This window comes from Cervus canadensis, chromosome 18, assembly GCF_019320065.1.
Source record: "Cervus canadensis isolate Bull #8, Minnesota chromosome 18, ASM1932006v1, whole genome shotgun sequence".
Classification (NCBI taxonomy): Eukaryota; Metazoa; Chordata; class Mammalia; order Artiodactyla; family Cervidae; genus Cervus; species Cervus canadensis.
This window is the reverse complement of record NC_057403.1, coordinates 20,954,748-20,970,506: the sequence shown is the minus strand read 5'-3', so window position 1 is coordinate 20,970,506 and position 15,759 is coordinate 20,954,748. Positions and strand designations below refer to the sequence as shown.

At 53.7% G+C, this 15,759-nt stretch overlaps 3 protein-coding genes across 4 annotated transcripts in view; 1 reads left to right on the top strand and 2 right to left on the bottom strand.

Annotated features, from left to right (window-relative positions):
- The first annotated feature begins 737 nt into the window (after positions 1–737).
- RRAS (RAS related) lies at positions 738–4,594 on the top strand. Its single transcript, XM_043436706.1, has 6 exons — positions 738–1,028; positions 2,846–2,933; positions 3,044–3,146; positions 3,223–3,331; positions 4,088–4,206; positions 4,287–4,594. Exons 1-6 carry the CDS (start codon positions 876–878, stop codon positions 4,369–4,371), a joined length of 657 nt encoding a protein of 218 aa, XP_043292641.1. The 5' UTR covers positions 738–875; the 3' UTR covers positions 4,372–4,594.
- Positions 4,595–8,621: 4,027 nt separating this feature from the next.
- PRR12 (proline rich 12) overlaps positions 8,622–15,759 on the bottom strand; it is a 29,474-nt gene continuing 22,336 nt past the window's right edge. For both annotated transcript variants that reach the window (XM_043436694.1, XM_043436695.1), the window contains exons 10-14: positions 11,783–11,908; positions 11,594–11,691; positions 10,087–10,233; positions 9,803–9,898; positions 8,622–9,603 (exon numbers count right to left, since the gene is read on the bottom strand). In XM_043436694.1, the coding sequence (XP_043292629.1) occupies positions 9,457–9,603; positions 9,803–9,898; positions 10,087–10,233; positions 11,594–11,691; positions 11,783–11,908 (614 nt within the window). In that variant the 3' untranslated portion in view covers positions 8,622–9,456. The remainder of the gene's footprint in view (positions 9,604–9,802; positions 9,899–10,086; positions 10,234–11,593; positions 11,692–11,782; positions 11,909–15,759) is intronic.
- Positions 14,358–15,642, bottom strand: LOC122421014 (40S ribosomal protein S29-like). The gene has a single exon (XM_043436710.1). It carries the CDS (start codon positions 14,627–14,629, stop codon positions 14,468–14,470), a length of 162 nt encoding a protein of 53 aa, XP_043292645.1. The 5' UTR covers positions 14,630–15,642; the 3' UTR covers positions 14,358–14,467.

Below are 15,759 nucleotides of genomic sequence, written 5' to 3'. Positions count from 1 at the left end.
GGGTCCAGGAGTTCAAACCTTCAGCCCTATTCTCTCCTAGGGACTCAGGGGTCTGGGTTTCCCTCCTAGAGACCCTGGGGTCTCAGCTTTCTCCTCTCTCAAGACCCAGAAATCTTGACCCTAGACCGTTCATAACCCAGGCATCCCGGCTTGAGCGAGCTGGCTCATGAATTAGGAATGCAGTGATCTCACGGCCCCTCCCTGCCCAGCTAGCCGCTGTCCCCCTCCAGGGCCCCATCTTCCCTCCCAGTCTGTCTTCCGCTTGGCTGGGACAGCAGGGACCGGAAGCCTGGGTCCCTTAGCGGGCGGAGCCTCCAGCATCCAGCCCAGACATCCGGGTCGGGAGCTTGGCTAGGATCCCAAGTCGGAGGCTGAGCTTCCCTTCAAAACTTGCTCCTTTCTCGAAGCGCGCCTATATACGGCCGCGCGCGAGTACTTGAGCTCCGCCTACTAGAACAAGGCCTCGGGGATGGCGTCCTAAGAAACTGCATCCCTGGGTTTCTCATTTGCATAGCCCCACCCCGAACGATCTTCTCAACCCGTCCGCCGAGAGAATGAGGCCTTTATTAGCATAGCTCCGCCCCCAGGCGGCCCGCCAGCAGAGAGCGCGTGGCGCCGCTCCGGGTGAGCACAGCTCTCTATTAGCATTCTCCCGCTCCACTTGGAATTCCCCTTCTTGGCGAACGCCGGTCGCCTACCCTTATTAGCATAGCTCCTCCTTTTCCCAGGCCTTGCCTCCTCCTTAAGTGCCCGGAGACACAAGCCCTTCTCGCTGGAGCTCATGATTATGCAGTAGCCTTATTAGCTTGGCCCGCCCCTACGCCCCGCCCGGTTCCCCCCTAGGCGGTAGCAGCGGCAGAGGCAGCGGTGGCGACATGAGCAGCGGGGCGGCGTCCGGGACAGGGCGGGGGCGGCCCCGGGGCGGGGTGCCGGGACCCGGGGACCCCCCACCCAGCGAGACACACAAGCTGGTGGTCGTGGGCGGCGGCGGCGTGGGCAAGAGCGCGCTGACCATCCAGTTCATCCAGGTAGAGGGCCCTCACCCGGGGGGGTGCCCCCGGGACCTAGAACTGAGCCCTTTGCAGGATCCCAGAGCTCCCGTTTCCCCTCGATCCATCACTCAGCCCCTTCTATGAGGCCTTCTAATCTTAAAAGAAATGCCCTCAGAAGTGACTCTGAGCCCCTCGGGGCCTCCACCCCCCCACACACGAGGGACATTCCTCCTATACTTATGTCCTGAGACCCACCACCCCATCCCTAGTACTCAGAACCCCGCTTCCCTGCTGATCTGACCCTGGGTGCCTCCTGGGAGCACCCTAAATCCAGAAGTCACCCCATCCAGACCCTAAGCACTCTCACGGGCCCCCACCCTCCAAGGTGCCACCTCCCCCAACCCTGAGCCCCATCTCCTCCAAATCCCAGATCCCAGCTTCCCCTCTGAGTCACCCAGAACCTAACTAGGAGAATGCCCCTGAGATTCCCCCAGTCAGATTCTGCCCTCTGGCCGTTCCAGAGAACTCTAAGATCCCAAATTCTGGGAATTCCCCATCCCCCCAGACCGAGACCCTCCCCCCGCCAGCCTTCCCCAAGGAAAACCAACCACTTCTCCATCTTGAGTCGTCCTCCACTCCGATTCCCCGAGTCCCTCTCTGAAAATCTGGCTAGTCCTCAAATCATCTCCATGGAGGAATCCCCCAGATTCCTGACACCCCCAGAGAGACCTGCTCCTTGAGAGTGTCTCTGATATCTTAAATGCGTCTCCAGGGTCTTTAGGACTCTCTAGACTCTATATTCTAGGGCAAATCTCCCAGATGCTCCTGAGCTCAGCCCCCAGTTCTCACCACTGAGCTTACCCTTTGCAGACACACCCCTCAGTCCCCTAGGGCTAGATCCCTCCCTCACCAAACACCCCTCTAACAGGCAGAATGCAGCCTGCAGACCCCCAGATGCCAGGTCATCACTTCTCTCCTGAAAACCCACCTCTGCGTGGGAAACTTCCACCCCATTGCCAAGGGAAACCCTCCCACCTCAGAGAAACCCGAGAAAGGTGTCTGTCTGCTACTGAGATGCTACCGCAGAGCTCTCCCACCAAGAGACCCCTGCCAGCACCTGCCTGGGAGCCCCTGTCTGTGTAGAGAAAGGCCCCAGCCCTGGGCCCCTTGCACCCAGGGGCAGACCCAAAACTGGCCCAAAGCCTGGCTGGAGGCGGGCGGGACCGGGCAGGAAGGGAGGGGCCGGCCTGCGGGCGGGGCAGCTTCTCCGCTGCCGGATTGGAACCGGGACCTTCCCTTGGGAGGAGACACTGCCCGAGGAGGAGGAGGAGGAGAAGGGGCAGAGGGAGGAGGAAGGGGGAGAGGGAAGAGAAAAAGTAGGAGAAGAGAGAGCTAGACAGGCAGATAATCTGCACAGCAACAGCTCCCAATAACCAAGCACCTACTATGCCCAAGTGATGTGTTAAATACTGAACAGGGGTTTTCCCTGAATCTCACAAATCCTGGGTTAAGCCTACAGCTATTTTTATCCTCATTTTTCAAATAATAAAAGGGAGGTTCAGAGAGGGGAACTGATTTAGAAGGGAAGTGATTCGTCCAGTGCCACACAGCCAGGATGTAATGACGATGCCAGGAATGTACTTTATACCAGAAAAACAGAGAGGAGCAGGAGACAGAGCGAAGAGTCTGGGGAAGGCAATGGGAAGGCACAGAGACCCAGAGAAAGAGAGACAGACTCAGGGAGGGGAAGACACCCCGAAGGAAGGAGGCCAAGAAAGTCAGGGCTCGGAGGCCAGGCTATATCACCTTTGCTGGGATGCCGCAATAACGAGGTCCTCTCCCCGTCCCACCAGTCCTACTTCGTGTCTGACTACGACCCCACTATTGAAGACTCCTACACGAAGATCTGCACTGTGGATGGCGTGCCAGCCCGGCTAGACAGTGAGGACTGCAGGAGCGATGGTGGGGGGAAGGGTGGCAAGGCTGAGGGCTTGTGGGGGTGGCGGGTGGGACCCTCGTCCCCTTGGAGACCCTTCTCTCTCTCTCTGCAGTCCTGGACACCGCTGGCCAGGAGGAATTTGGTGCCATGCGGGAACAGTACATGCGTGCAGGCCACGGCTTCCTGCTGGTGTTTGCCATTAATGACAGGCAGAGGTGAGAGTGATGGGATGGGGGAAGGGAGGGGGTGCGGGGAGAGAGCAGCTGGCTGGACCTCTGGCTTCATCTGCAGTTTCAACGAAGTGGGCAAGCTTTTCACACAGATCCTTCGAGTCAAGGACCGAGACGACTTCCCCGTCGTGTTGGTTGGCAACAAGGCAGATCTGGAAACACAGCGCCAGGTCTGGGATCCCCCTACCCCCGACCCCGACCCCATCTCAGTCTGGGAGGCACCTTCTGGCACACCTCTTGAGGCTCCTCACATCAACATCCACCTCTGACTCCCTCGGTCTGCAGCCACGCACCCCACTAGTCATAGCTTCTGAGTCCCCAGCGTTGCCCACATGGGAGTTCTCAGGAGAGGTGGTTGAATGGGAAAAAGGGTGCCTCCCCCAGGGTTCACCAGCCCCAGCAATGTTCCGTCCTATCCCCTCCTCTTGCTCCCACCTGGAGCCTGGCTTCAGCCTCCTCTGGATTTCTCCCCTCCAGTCAACCTCCCGCTCCAGCTGCCCCTCTGCTCACACCCCAGCTCGGCCACCTGGCCCTTGATGCTCACCCCTGTGGTCCTCTTCTTTGCTTCCTCCGTTCTCACCATTTCCCTATACACACAGACTGTGATTTCCACACAGAACTCATCTTTTCAATTAAGGCCTTGGAGCTTTGCTTGGGCCTCTGCCGGGAACACCCTGACTTTTCTCTGCCCGACAACTCAGGAAGGTCTGCGGCACCTTCTCTGACTCCCTACTTACATGGCACCCAGCCCCTTGGGCTCATCCGTTGTGATCACCCCGGTCCTTTTCCTCTTCACTTGAGCCTCCGCAGTACGTTACCCCAGTTAGAGCGCACAGTGTATCTTTCTGCCTCCCCCCAACCCCGGCTGGGACCAGCCTTGACTGTAGGCACCTGACTCCTCCGTATCCCACCCGCCCCCCTCCCAGGTCCCCCGATCTGAAGCCTCCACCTTCAGTGCCTCCCACCACGTGGCCTACTTCGAAGCTTCCGCCAAACTGCGCCTCAATGTGGATGAGGCCTTCGAGCAGCTGGTGCGGGCCGTCCGGTGAGCTGAGCCCCCTTCCGGTGATCCTCCTCGTCCCCTAAGCCCCCACTGCACCCAAACTCACCAGCCTCTTCCCACAGGAAGTACCAGGAACAAGAGCTCCCGCCCTCCCCGCCCAGCGCCCCCAGGAAGAAGGCCAGAGGCTGCCCCTGTGTCCTCCTGTAGGGACCAGCTGCTCTCGCCGAGCACCCTTCCCCATCTGGGTCTCCCAGGACACACTACACCCCCACCCGCGATTCCTGGCCTCCCTCCCGGGGGCCATCACACGCTGTGCCTTCTGTCACCGCTGCCTTCCCCCACCCGAGCCCCAGGGTGAGGGCTCCCGGGCACCCGGGTCACTGCTGTATATAACTCCCCTCCCCAGAGAAATAAACGTCACTGCCAAGAAGGTGTTTTGTTTTTTTTTTTATAAAAGGGACCGGGTGAACTCAAGGCCTGTGCACACTCACTAAAGCCTAGCTCCAGCAAGAACCATCGGATCTAAGACCCTTTGCTCAGGGCAGGGACAAGCTGAGCCGGCCGTCTGACCCCCACTTCCTCTCTTAACAGATTCCACCCTTTTCTGTCTCACTGGGCATTTTGTTGAGATGAGGATTAATGTTTGAGTGGGGACTTCCCTGGCAGTCTAGTGGTTAAGACTTTGCCTTCCAAGGCAGGGATCCCTGGTCAGAGAACTAAGATTCCCACAGGCAGGCAGGGAGGAGCTGGTGGCGGGGGCGGGGCGGGGGGGGGGGGGGTAAATAAAAAAACTTTTTTTTCTGGAACGTTCTAGAACTGCACTTTTCAGTCTGGTAGCCGGAAGCTACATGTGGCTATTTAAATTAACTTCAATGTAAAAACTCAGTGCCTGAGTCACACAGCCGCACTCAAAAGTTCAGTATTCACACGTGTGACTTAGTGGCTACTACCCGCACCCCACACCCCACCCCCACTGCCGTGGGCAGGGCACACACACAATATTCTCATTACTGCAGAAAGGTCTGTCAGACAGAGGTGGTGTTCTAGGAGGTTCCGAGACCTTGGAGACAGGCAGCAACTGCTGCGAACTGTGCCCATCTGCCTCCCACCTCCAATGTGTATTGAGAAAGGCGGTTTGGCTGCAGAGGTGAGAAGGGACAGGTGGGCAGGTGTTTAAGGAGCAGGTTCTCAGTTCCAGAAAGCTTTCAGTTGGGCTGACATCTGAGTCTCAACCTTGAATTCCACTGGAGGCTGGTGTGGAGGCACCCCTCCTGCCAGCCTCTCCCCTGGGGTGGGGGGTGGGACTGAAGTGTAGGGCATCTTAAGGTGACAACGGTTTGGGGATCAGGACCCCCAATTCTGTACTGCAGCTGCTAACTCGGAAGACTAGAGCCAAAACCAGAGAACAGCACTCCACCATCGCCCAGGCCCATCAGACAGGGCATCTTTTTTTAAAAAAATATTTCCTTATTTTGCTGCACCAAGTCTTAGTTTTGGCATGGGATCTAGTTCCCAGACCAGGGATCAAACCCAGGGCCCGTGCACTAAGAACACAGCCTTAGCCACTGCACCTCCAGAGAAGTCCCAGACAGACCATCTTTGAACTCCAACACACCAAACCAGAAATCTCAACCAAGATGCCCGTGTCTCCAGGAACTTTGGTCCCCACCCGACTATCGTTAACAGTCAATGATCTCTTCCCCCCACCCCCACATGGGCTAAGTCTCAACAGAATTTCTGGGCCCTGATCCCCAAAGGCTCCCTTCACACCCACCCCAGAACCTGCTTCCCAGTTCTGGGGTGGACGATGACCGCACGTGGCCCCTGGCAGCAGGCTGCCTGGGTTCCAATCCGGCGCTGACCCTCCTAGGCAAGTGCCTTTGGGCAAGTGCTTCTGTTTTCACATCTGCAAAGTGGGGGAGACTGCAGTTACTTCCCACGGCCACAGGCCTTTAGGAACCAAATCTGCACCCAGAGGATGAAAGCAGCACCTGGGAGGTACTCCACGCTCAGGAACGATGATGGAGTTCTCTAGTCTTAGAAGCATGAAGGTCCCTCTGTATTCCAGATTAGGACAATGATTAGCTAAAGATCCCTTTCCGGGTTTCATTATCACAGAATCCCTGGCCTGGGTTCAACCTTCCGCCCTGGGAATAAGAGTGGCTCAGATGTATTGTGCTGTGTTTCCCCTCCCTTCCCCAGTGTCCACTCCCCCAGAAGAACCTCTGTTCAGCAAAGGCCTCCCCTGTGGGACAGGGGGATGTTTCATTTAAGATCTGACAGCTCCACCTAAGCCCCAGCCAGGGGCGAGCTCCTCTCAACAGGAACCAGGGGGACCCCTGCTAACTCCTCTCCCTCCGGCTCCTACCACTGACTCGCCGCTAGCAGAAGGCCTCAGTCTTTCCTGTGTTGTCTACTGGGGTTAAGTTCTGGCTGGGACACCTCGTTTCTCAGAAGACCAAGATGCACTCCGAGAAAGTGACGAAAGCTACTTGCTTGCCCCTAAAAAAGGCACAGATACAAAACCCACATGACAACTGGCAGGCCATTTTTGGAAAGTTTGCAGCCACTACCATGCCAAAGCTCATCAGACAACAGCAAAGAGGCTGGGCTGGCCCAGTTGGCATCTGCCTAGGTTAACTGTGTGCCTGTCTCTGGTTCCTGCCCTCCCCTGGGCTTGTCAGTGATTTCAAATCTCTTAGGGGTTTTACTGTCCCTCTTTATCCATCTTTGTAGTTCTCTGCCTCTCCTCCCTTTTCACCATCTCTTGGACCACAACCAAACCTCTCAGTGTCTCTTGCTATGCACTGAACAGAGCTTCAAAAAGTTTTCCTTTGTCTTGACAGAAGCCCATTTTACAGTAACAAAGCTGAGGGTGGAGGCTATTATCCAACTTGTCTGCTCAGTGCTGGAGCTGATATATGAATTTGGGCAGTTGAATTCTGAAGGCCAACCACAAGGTAACTCTGTCCCCAGAGGGATGATACTGCCTCCGCAGTTCACCTTCTGAACATTTCTTCAAATTCTACCCTGGGGCAGTCCAGGGACCTTTGGTCCCAATTTGACATCGGCAGCCCAGAACTGAGAAATGTGACACTCCCTTGCAGAGGCTGCACACATGTGCTATAGGTCAGAGTTCAAGGACACTAATGACTCATCTTAATTCCATGATTCTAGAAAGTAAACAGCATTCACGCTGTCATGGTCCTCAGTGTTACTAGCAGTCCTCTATTCTGTAAAACTAGGGCTCTAGAATTGACCACATTGTTTATGATCTAGCCAATATCCAAGGTTCTAGAAGAGGAGTTCTTCCTCAGTTTCACCTGGAAGAGAATCTAGAATGCTAAATATCCACGTTATACTTCTTGTTGGATCTCTACCCACTGACCAGCCACTCTCAACACTGACTCCAGAGTTTTAGAATACCAATGTTCTCCTTTCGAGGATGCATCCAAGATCTAGAACAATGGCTTACTCACTACGTTATAGGCTGGGTTCTAGTAGACACCAGTTGACCTCCAAATTGTTAACCCTCTTATTCTAGAACATTGTTCCTCAAACTTCAATGCATATTAGAATCCTCTCAGGATTTTATTTTAAAAATGGGTTCTGACTCAGGGCTGAGAAAGAACCCAAGAGTCTACATCTCTACCAGCTCTTTGAGGTCTCCAGGAAGGCATGAGAATACAGGAATTCACATTCAACTCTGCAGGCTGACCTCTAAAATGCCAACCCGCCCTGGAACCCTACCTCAAGTATGAGAACCCTCAAGCCTACCTCAGGGAGCCAAGAGGAAGCTGGTTAACTCCTGACACCCATCACGGCCTGGACTGGTTTAAAGATGGCACTGCCAAATTCTTATACTTTTCCCTTCACAAAGTAGAGCTTGACTCCCCTCCTTGAGTGTGTGCTGGGCTTAACGACCCTCCTCTAATGAACAGTGTGGCAGAAGCAGTGGAGTACAGTGTCTGAGGTTAGGACGTAAAGATCAAGTGGCCTCCTCCTTGATCTCTCCTTCCAATCACGCACTCTGGGGGAAGCCAGCTGTCACGTCTGGAAGACTCTTAAGCCATCCTATGGCACAGTCCACATGACAAGCAACTGAGGCCTCCAGCCAACAGCCACGTGAGTGAGCCACCTTAGAGCAGATCCTTCATCCCCCTTCAAACCCATGAGGGATGCACCCTCACGGCTGACCCTAATACCACCCAACTAACTAGCTCCCAAATTCCTGAGCTCAGACACCTTACGATATAAATGTTTGTTGTTTTCAAGTTATTAAGTTTTGGGGTGGGCTAATTTGTTACACAGCCAAGACATAATGGAAAACAGTGACCCCAGCTCAACCACCTTCCAGGGCTCCAGAAAAGCCGCATTCCAGATTCCAGACTCTCTGCCCAAGCCACCCGCCCCCCAGCCCTGCCACGCCGCAGGACAGAGGCACTTCAGCCGGCCGATAAAGTGTTTGCCGTTGGGTTTTCGTTTGGCTGGTTGTGTGTACACAGTGTATACAAGTTGAGTTGTACAGAAGCCCAAGAAAGAGCAAGAGACAAAGGGTGGTGGGGAGATGGGAGCAGAGGGGTTAGAGAGAGGGAGAAGAGAAGAGACCGATAAAAAATAGAACCACATCCAGATGACAAGGGGATGGGGGTGGAGGGGGCAGACACAGACAAATCGCAGTAGAAAAGGAGTGGGAGGGGCAAAGGGAGGGGACCCTTCTCCCCCCTCCACCTCCCCAGACCCCCGCCCCAGGTATGTACAATAAATAAGATTAAAAATAATTAACAAGATGCTTTTCCCCCTCCCACCCGACGCCAAATGCCCTGGGGAGGGAATGGCCTTTAGCAAAGATCTTGGCCTGTGAGGGAAGGCTTGCGGGGAGGGGGAAAGGGGTCCCCCAGCTCTCTGAAGCCACCCCGCCCCCCTCAACCATACATAGACTTTTCCTATACATTATGTACAAGGTGGAGGGGGCTGGGGCTATGGCCATGGAGGGGGGATCAGGGCAAGGTGGGGGAGGGAAACCGTTACTAAATAGACATTTATACATATATATAAATAATTTCTCTGTACACCGACAGTGGGGGGAAAGGGGAGGGAGTAGAGAGGGCTTGGGAGGTGGGGGGGAGTCGAACTTCGAACTCTGCCCTCTGGGGGCAGCACGGACACACCCTGACCAATGACCCCCCCCTTCCCCAGTGACGGGGCCCAGGGGTTAACTCCTGAGGGCACAGTTCTGTCCCCATTCTTGGTTCAAGGAGGAGGTGGTTCCCCCCCCAGGCCAGGGTGGGGTCACCCGCAGCGGCTGTGGGCCTGTGCTTGGGCCAGCAGGTCGCTGAAGGAGTCAAAGAGCTGTTCCAGCCACGGCTGATTCCGCATGCACTGCTGGACTACCTCCTCCTGGCCCAGGTCCTCCGCGCCGCCCTCAATGGCCAGGGTCTGCAGGGGATTAAACGGAAATCTGGGGTGGGAGGGGGCTGGGGGCCTCGGGATCAGTGTCTCAGGGAGAAGGGGGCTGGGAGTTGGACTCCTGGGTCTGAGGGAAGACGGGTCGGGGACCTGGACTGCCAGGGTCCAGCCAGGAGCCTGTGATGGGCAGAATCCCAGAGTGATGCGTGCGGGGCGTGCATGGGCTCACCTGGTCCCGGCAGCGCAGGAAGGTGTGGTACTTATAGTGGTGGAGTGAGTGGTAGAGCGTGTAGTATCCCGATTTGTCCAGTTCAACCTTGAACTCCTGGGCAAGTGGAGTGGAGAAGCCTCAGCCACCCTGTCCAGCAAGAGGAAGCCCCTCCTTCCACGCCCCGCCCATGACCCCGCCCCACTCCCAGACCCCGCCCCTGACCCACACACCTAAACTTCAGGCCCCGCCCCCGTCCCCCCACCTTCCCATCCAGGCCCCACCTCTCCTGTTACCCAACGCACCTGGGCTCGGACCACGCTCCTCTTGAGCTTGCTGAGCGTCTTGCGATTGTAGGGTTCCCCGGCTGGCCGCAGCCGCACGGCCCCCTCCTCGGGGGAGCCCTCTCCACTTTGCTCCACTTGCAGCTGGGGGTACGTGTGCAGGGCGTCCTGCGGAAATCCGGGGGTGGGTCAGGGGGACCTCCCTGGACACGCCCAACCCAGACCCACCCACCTCTCCAGTTCTCAAGATTCTCAGATGCCTGGGTTTCACCCAGAAAACCACCGATCAGAAAAGACACCGAGCGTCTCGGTTTCCTCCAAGGACAGTAGAAACCTAGGCCAGGCTGGTGACCCTTATCGTGTACTCTGTGGCCCAACCCAGGCCTCTCTGAGACAGCTAACATCCCACCCAAGCTTCTAGTCATTTGCATGTCCTACTCAAAATTCTGAGTTGTCCTGAAACCCAGAATCTCTAACATCCACCCAGAATTATACAACCAGACTGATATTCCATCCCATAATGCTCAGACCTACCCTAATGTTCTACCATGTAATTTTTTTTTTTTTTTTTGAGAGGGGGGCATGCCAAGAAGACTTACAATATCTTAGTTCCCTGACCAGGGATTGTACCTGTGCCCTAATTAGTGAAAGTGTGGAGTCTTAAACACTGGACCACAGGAATTCCCATTACAGTGGAATTTCTAATCCTAGCATAACGCCCAGCCCTGTCTTCCAGAGCCAGACGAATATTCAACCCCAGGCTTCTCAAGAGTCACCCTGACATCCCACCCAGAGTTTCTGAACCAGAATACCTTTTACCCCATGTTTTCACAGTCAGGCTAATATATCAATAAGAATTTTTACAGCTGGCCTAAAATTCATCCTAGAATTCTCAGAACTAGACTAACATCCCCCACCACGAACCTTCAGGGCCAGACTAACATTCCATGGCAGAATTCTAAGCCGTCCTGATATTTTACACCCCAATTCTCAGCACTACACTAACATCCCCATCAGAATTCTCAGAGCCAGATTAGTGTTATCTCCCAGAATTTCCGGAGCCACCCTAACATCCCATCCCAGAAGGGAAATTACATAGACAACTTCATGCTTGAGCCTGACATTCAAAGAGCCTGAATTATGTTGACAAGAGAAGCCATCAGAATCTGCTCACACTCTGCCCCAGCAAGCCCTGGGTCCAGGCCCTAGTTCACCTTTTGTCCCCAAATTTGAACTCCATAACCATGCTCTGCCGGGCCTGCCCAGCAGCCCAGCCCAGACCTAGACAATGACCCCTCCAGGCCATCATCCAGCTTGCCTCCACTTGGGTGGGCGTGGATGCTGGGCCCAGAGATCCACATGCAACAGCTCAGCCTTCCACTATCCTCCTGGCCAAGCCTGAGCCTTCCAACGATCGCCCCCTCCAGGGCCCAAAGCTCTGGGAAGGAGCACAGTGGCTGACGTGCACCTGTCTCCTCTGGGCCTGAGCTCCAGGTCCCAGATACCACTTGCCCAGCCCCCCAAGCACCTGCAGGGCTGGGCTCAGCGACAGCCGCTTCAGGACTTTTTTCTTGTGCTCATTCAGGAGGCCATCAATCTTCCGCATGGGCGGGAGGTACAGCTCGTCTAAAAGGGGAGGAGGGACATCAGAAGAGCTTAGCCCCACGATGATACAGAGTGGGAGGAAAGCAGGGGTTGAGGGTCTGGGTCCACTTACCATGCGTGTCCTCCAGGGCCTGGATCATGTCTGGGTCAAGTGCTGTGCTCACCAGCATCTCCACGTAGCTCCGGTACATTTCCCGCATCGCCCGGGTCTTCAGCAGACGCCCAGGTACTGCCCGCTCTGGGGGGAAAAAAAAGGAGACGTGGATCCATTATTTCAACTTCTGAGTCCGCTGAGGGAAGACTCTCCAATACCAAGACAATAAACTCTAAAGATGAATCACAGGTACCATCATGAGCTCAGCCTGGCAAGTCAGGGAAGGCTATTAAAGGTCACACAAGCACCGAACCTTGAGAGATCAGAAAGAGAATTTCAGGTCACAAAAAAAAAAAAAGTATTTCAGGTCGGTGACCTCTGTGTTTGACCAGTTCTGCGAAGTTTCTGTAAAGTCTAAAGCATCAGCAGAATTGGTTTCCAAACCGGTGAATCAAGTCCGAGAGATCAGATCACAAAAGGCAAGGTTGAGGGAGGAGGTGGGAACTGAGACTGCAAAGGTTAGTGTAGGCCAGACCGTGCGGGGCCTCCAAGATGAAGTGGAAAGGGCAGGGGCTTTTTTAGCGAGGGGTCCTAGGGAGCCATGGGAGAAAGCTGTGAGCAGGGAAGGGTGAAGGTAATTGGAGAGCAACCTCTCCGAGGCCATGCTGATGGATCAGAGGGGGAGACGAGAGGCCAGGACAATGGAACAGGTGGGAAAGAACAAGCCAGGGATGGGACTGGAGGGACAGGTACAGAGAATGAGGGGCAGGAGGGCCAGTGTCTGGGCCAGGGCTGTGGGACAGGGCAGTGGGGGTGGGGGCAGTTGGGGTCGGAGGGGTGGGACTGGGGGTTTCCCAGCTACAGAGGTGAGTGAGGGGCCTGGCAGGTCTGGCCTGGTGAGTGGGTGGCTAGTAGGGCTGCATCTGAGATACAGAAACTAGGACCCGCTCAGTGAGGTCTGGAAGAACGGGGTTGGGGGTAGGCTGGGAGGGTGGCCAGGGTAAAGAAAGGAGGCTGGGGCTCATGGAAGTGGAGGGAGCCTGCCAAGTGAGAGGTATGGAAGGTCAAGCAACAAGATAGAAGACCATCTTCTTACTTTTTGTAGTGCACGCTACATGGCTCATGGGATCAGTTACCTGACCACGGATGATACCCGGGCCCCTGCGGTGAAACCTCAAGAGTCCTAACCAGAGAATCCCCCAAGGATAGCACTAGAGGGACACCCACTAGTAACTCAAGAAGGAGTAGTGGGGAGAAAACAGAAGCAGGAGGCCCACGCATGAGAAGACCCCAAAAGATCCCTTAGGAAGAGGCCCGAGAAATGGCCGCCTGACTTATCATCATGGACGGTCCTTGCTGACAGTGGTTTCAAGAGCCCAGAGTGACCGCTTGGCAGAAGTCAGACCCCATCGAGCCTCGGCCTGAACCTTTCTATGGCTCCTGTCTCGCTCGTGATAAAATCCTGCCAGTAGGGCCGCAAAGTCCCAAGCTCCTTGTCTCTCCAGGATCTGGTCTTGTTCCTTCTCTGCCCTCACTTCCTCCAGCCCCTGGCCTCTTTCCTGATCCACAGACATGCCCAGTCCAGAATATTCTCTCCCCTAATGTCACGCCACCCCAGCCCTGCTGCATTCAGATCTTGGCTCCAACATCACTTCCAGAAACCTCCCCCCACTCCCCCCCTCCTGAAAATAATCACCCAGGATCCCACTCGGATCCTGTTTACCAGATCTATTTTTCTCTACTGCCCTTAATCCCACTCGGCCTTACACTGATGATTTTTCATAGTTTTGTATTCTATTACATAACATCTTTATCTGATTGACTCCCCCAAGGAGACTGTAAATTCCCATGAGGATACATGTTTTTGTCTATTCTGTTCGCTGTTGGAACCCCCAGTTCATGGCACACAGTAGGGATTCAATTAACATCTGCAGAAAGGGGCTGAGGAAGCCATACTGAGAGTGGACTAAAGGAAGGGAGAGAGGGCACAGCCTCTTTCTAGAACTTTCCTTGTGAATCCAAGGAGACACATCAACTTCTAGCACAAGGAGGGTCACCAGTCTTAGACCAGCGAGAGGGTTGGTCTGAGGTCTCCTTGTCTGGGCAGAACCTTCACAGGGCATCCAGACAGAAGTCAGGCTCACCCTGCCCTGGAGGGGCTCCTGGTCAAACGGGGTGAATGGACAAAGAACCAGACTGAGAGAAAGATACTGACTCTTGGCTGGGGAACTGCTTCCCGAAGGGTGTAGAATTTAGTTTCTCCCATTTCACAGGCTCAGAAAATTCTGGGCTGTCCACATAGGTTCACAGCAGTAGTAGACAAAAAGTGGAAACAGCCCCAAATGCCCATCAACTAATCCATGGATAAATAAAATGTGGCATATCCAAACTATGGAATAGTATTCAGCCATAAAATAGAATGAAATACTATAAACTATGTAAAATAATAAATAAGCTACAGAGACATACTATACAGCACAGGGAACATAGCCAATATTTTATAATAACTTTAAATGGAGTGTAATCTACAAAAATATTGAATCACTATGTTGTACACCTGAAACTAGTATTTTTATTTTTATTTATTTATTTGTTTTTTTTGAAGTTTTGAAAACTTTTATTTTATAAACAAAGAGCTAGTATTATTTTCATCTAGGGGTGATGTGCTGGATGAGCCATCTAAGGAAGTTCAGTTAGTCCAACTTAAATGAAGCCGATGTCCTTCGCATACTGGCAGAAACACTGGCAGCACATATTGAGGCCGTATTTCCGGATCAGACGGTGCCGGTTTGAGCAGACCCAGCAAGAGCAAGAACCCTGGCCGAATTTTCTCGGATGGCTCCGGTAGAGCTGCTGGTGACCCATGTTGCTTTCTCGGTTGCAACGAGGTAAAAGGCTGAAACTAGTATTTTTAATTGAACTACAGTTGGTTTACAAAAAAAAAAAAGAATGAAGTACTGATACACACTACAACATGGATGAACATCAAAAACAAGCTAAGCAAAGATGTCAGTCCTTTAGGACTACACATTGTGTGATATCCCTTACATGAAATATCCAGAATAGGCAAATCTATAGAAATTAGTAAATTACTGGTTGTTTAGGGATGAAGAAGGGGAGTAAGGGAAGTGATGGACAAAGGAAGCAGGGTGTCTTTTAGGGGCAGTGAAAATATTCTAAAGTTGATTGCCAGATGGATACACAGCTCTGACTACACTAAAAGTCAAAGAATTGCGGCTTTTAAATAGGTGAGCCACACGGTACGTGAATTAGATGTATAAAACTGTTTAAGAAACAAAAGACCTGCAAATCTGGGTCTTTGGTTAAGCTCCTCCCTTGCCAGCATCTTCCCCTGACCCAGCTGTAAATGGCCAAGGGTGCCTCCACCTGGTCAGATTGAGCCCACCACCCAGAGAAGACTGGATTTCCCAGGCTGCTTTGCAGCTAGGTGTGGCCATGTGACTAGTTCTGGCCAGTGGGATAAAGAGGAGACAGGATGTGGGCCATTCCCAGATCTGGCACTGAGCTGGAAGGTCAGTCACACCCCTACCGTAGGTCGTTTCCTACTGGCAGGACTGCAGTAGGACTGCTGGGCTATGCCTCTGACCAGCAAGCTTGGGGGCAGCAGAGCAACAAGAGGAAAAGAAACCGGGACTTGGACAACCTCAAGAGGAGGAGCCTCTTATTCTCCACAAATCTACCTCATCAGGACTTCAGTGCAAAGAGAATTAATTCCACCTCTCTCTTTTGACTGACTAGTGGTATGTTTAGCCTCCGTTAAAACAGCTACCCCTGCACTACACCTTGGGCAAGTCATGGCACCTCCCAGGGCCACAGTGTTCTCATCTTTAAAATGAGGATAATAAATAAATAAATTAATTAAAAAATCGTTGAAAATAAAATGAGGATAGGGACTTCCCTGGTGGTCCAGTGGCTAAGACTCCCATTGTAGGGGGCCGGGGTTCGAGCCCTGGCTGGGGAACTAAGATCCCACA

Coding starts and splice junctions, on each gene's coding strand:
- LOC122421014 (XM_043436710.1), bottom strand. CDS start 14,629: ATGGGTCACCAGCAGCTCTACCGGAGCCATCCGAGAAAATTCGGCCAG.
- RRAS (XM_043436706.1), top strand. CDS start 876: ATGAGCAGCGGGGCGGCGTCCGGGACAGGGCGGGGGCGGCCCCGGGGC. Junction 3,332..4,087: donor ATCTGGAAACACAGCGCCAG/GTCTGGGATCCC, acceptor CCCCCCTCCCAG/GTCCCCCGATCTGAAGCCTC. Junction 4,207..4,286: donor CAGCTGGTGCGGGCCGTCCG/GTGAGCTGAGCC, acceptor CTCTTCCCACAG/GAAGTACCAGGAACAAGAGC.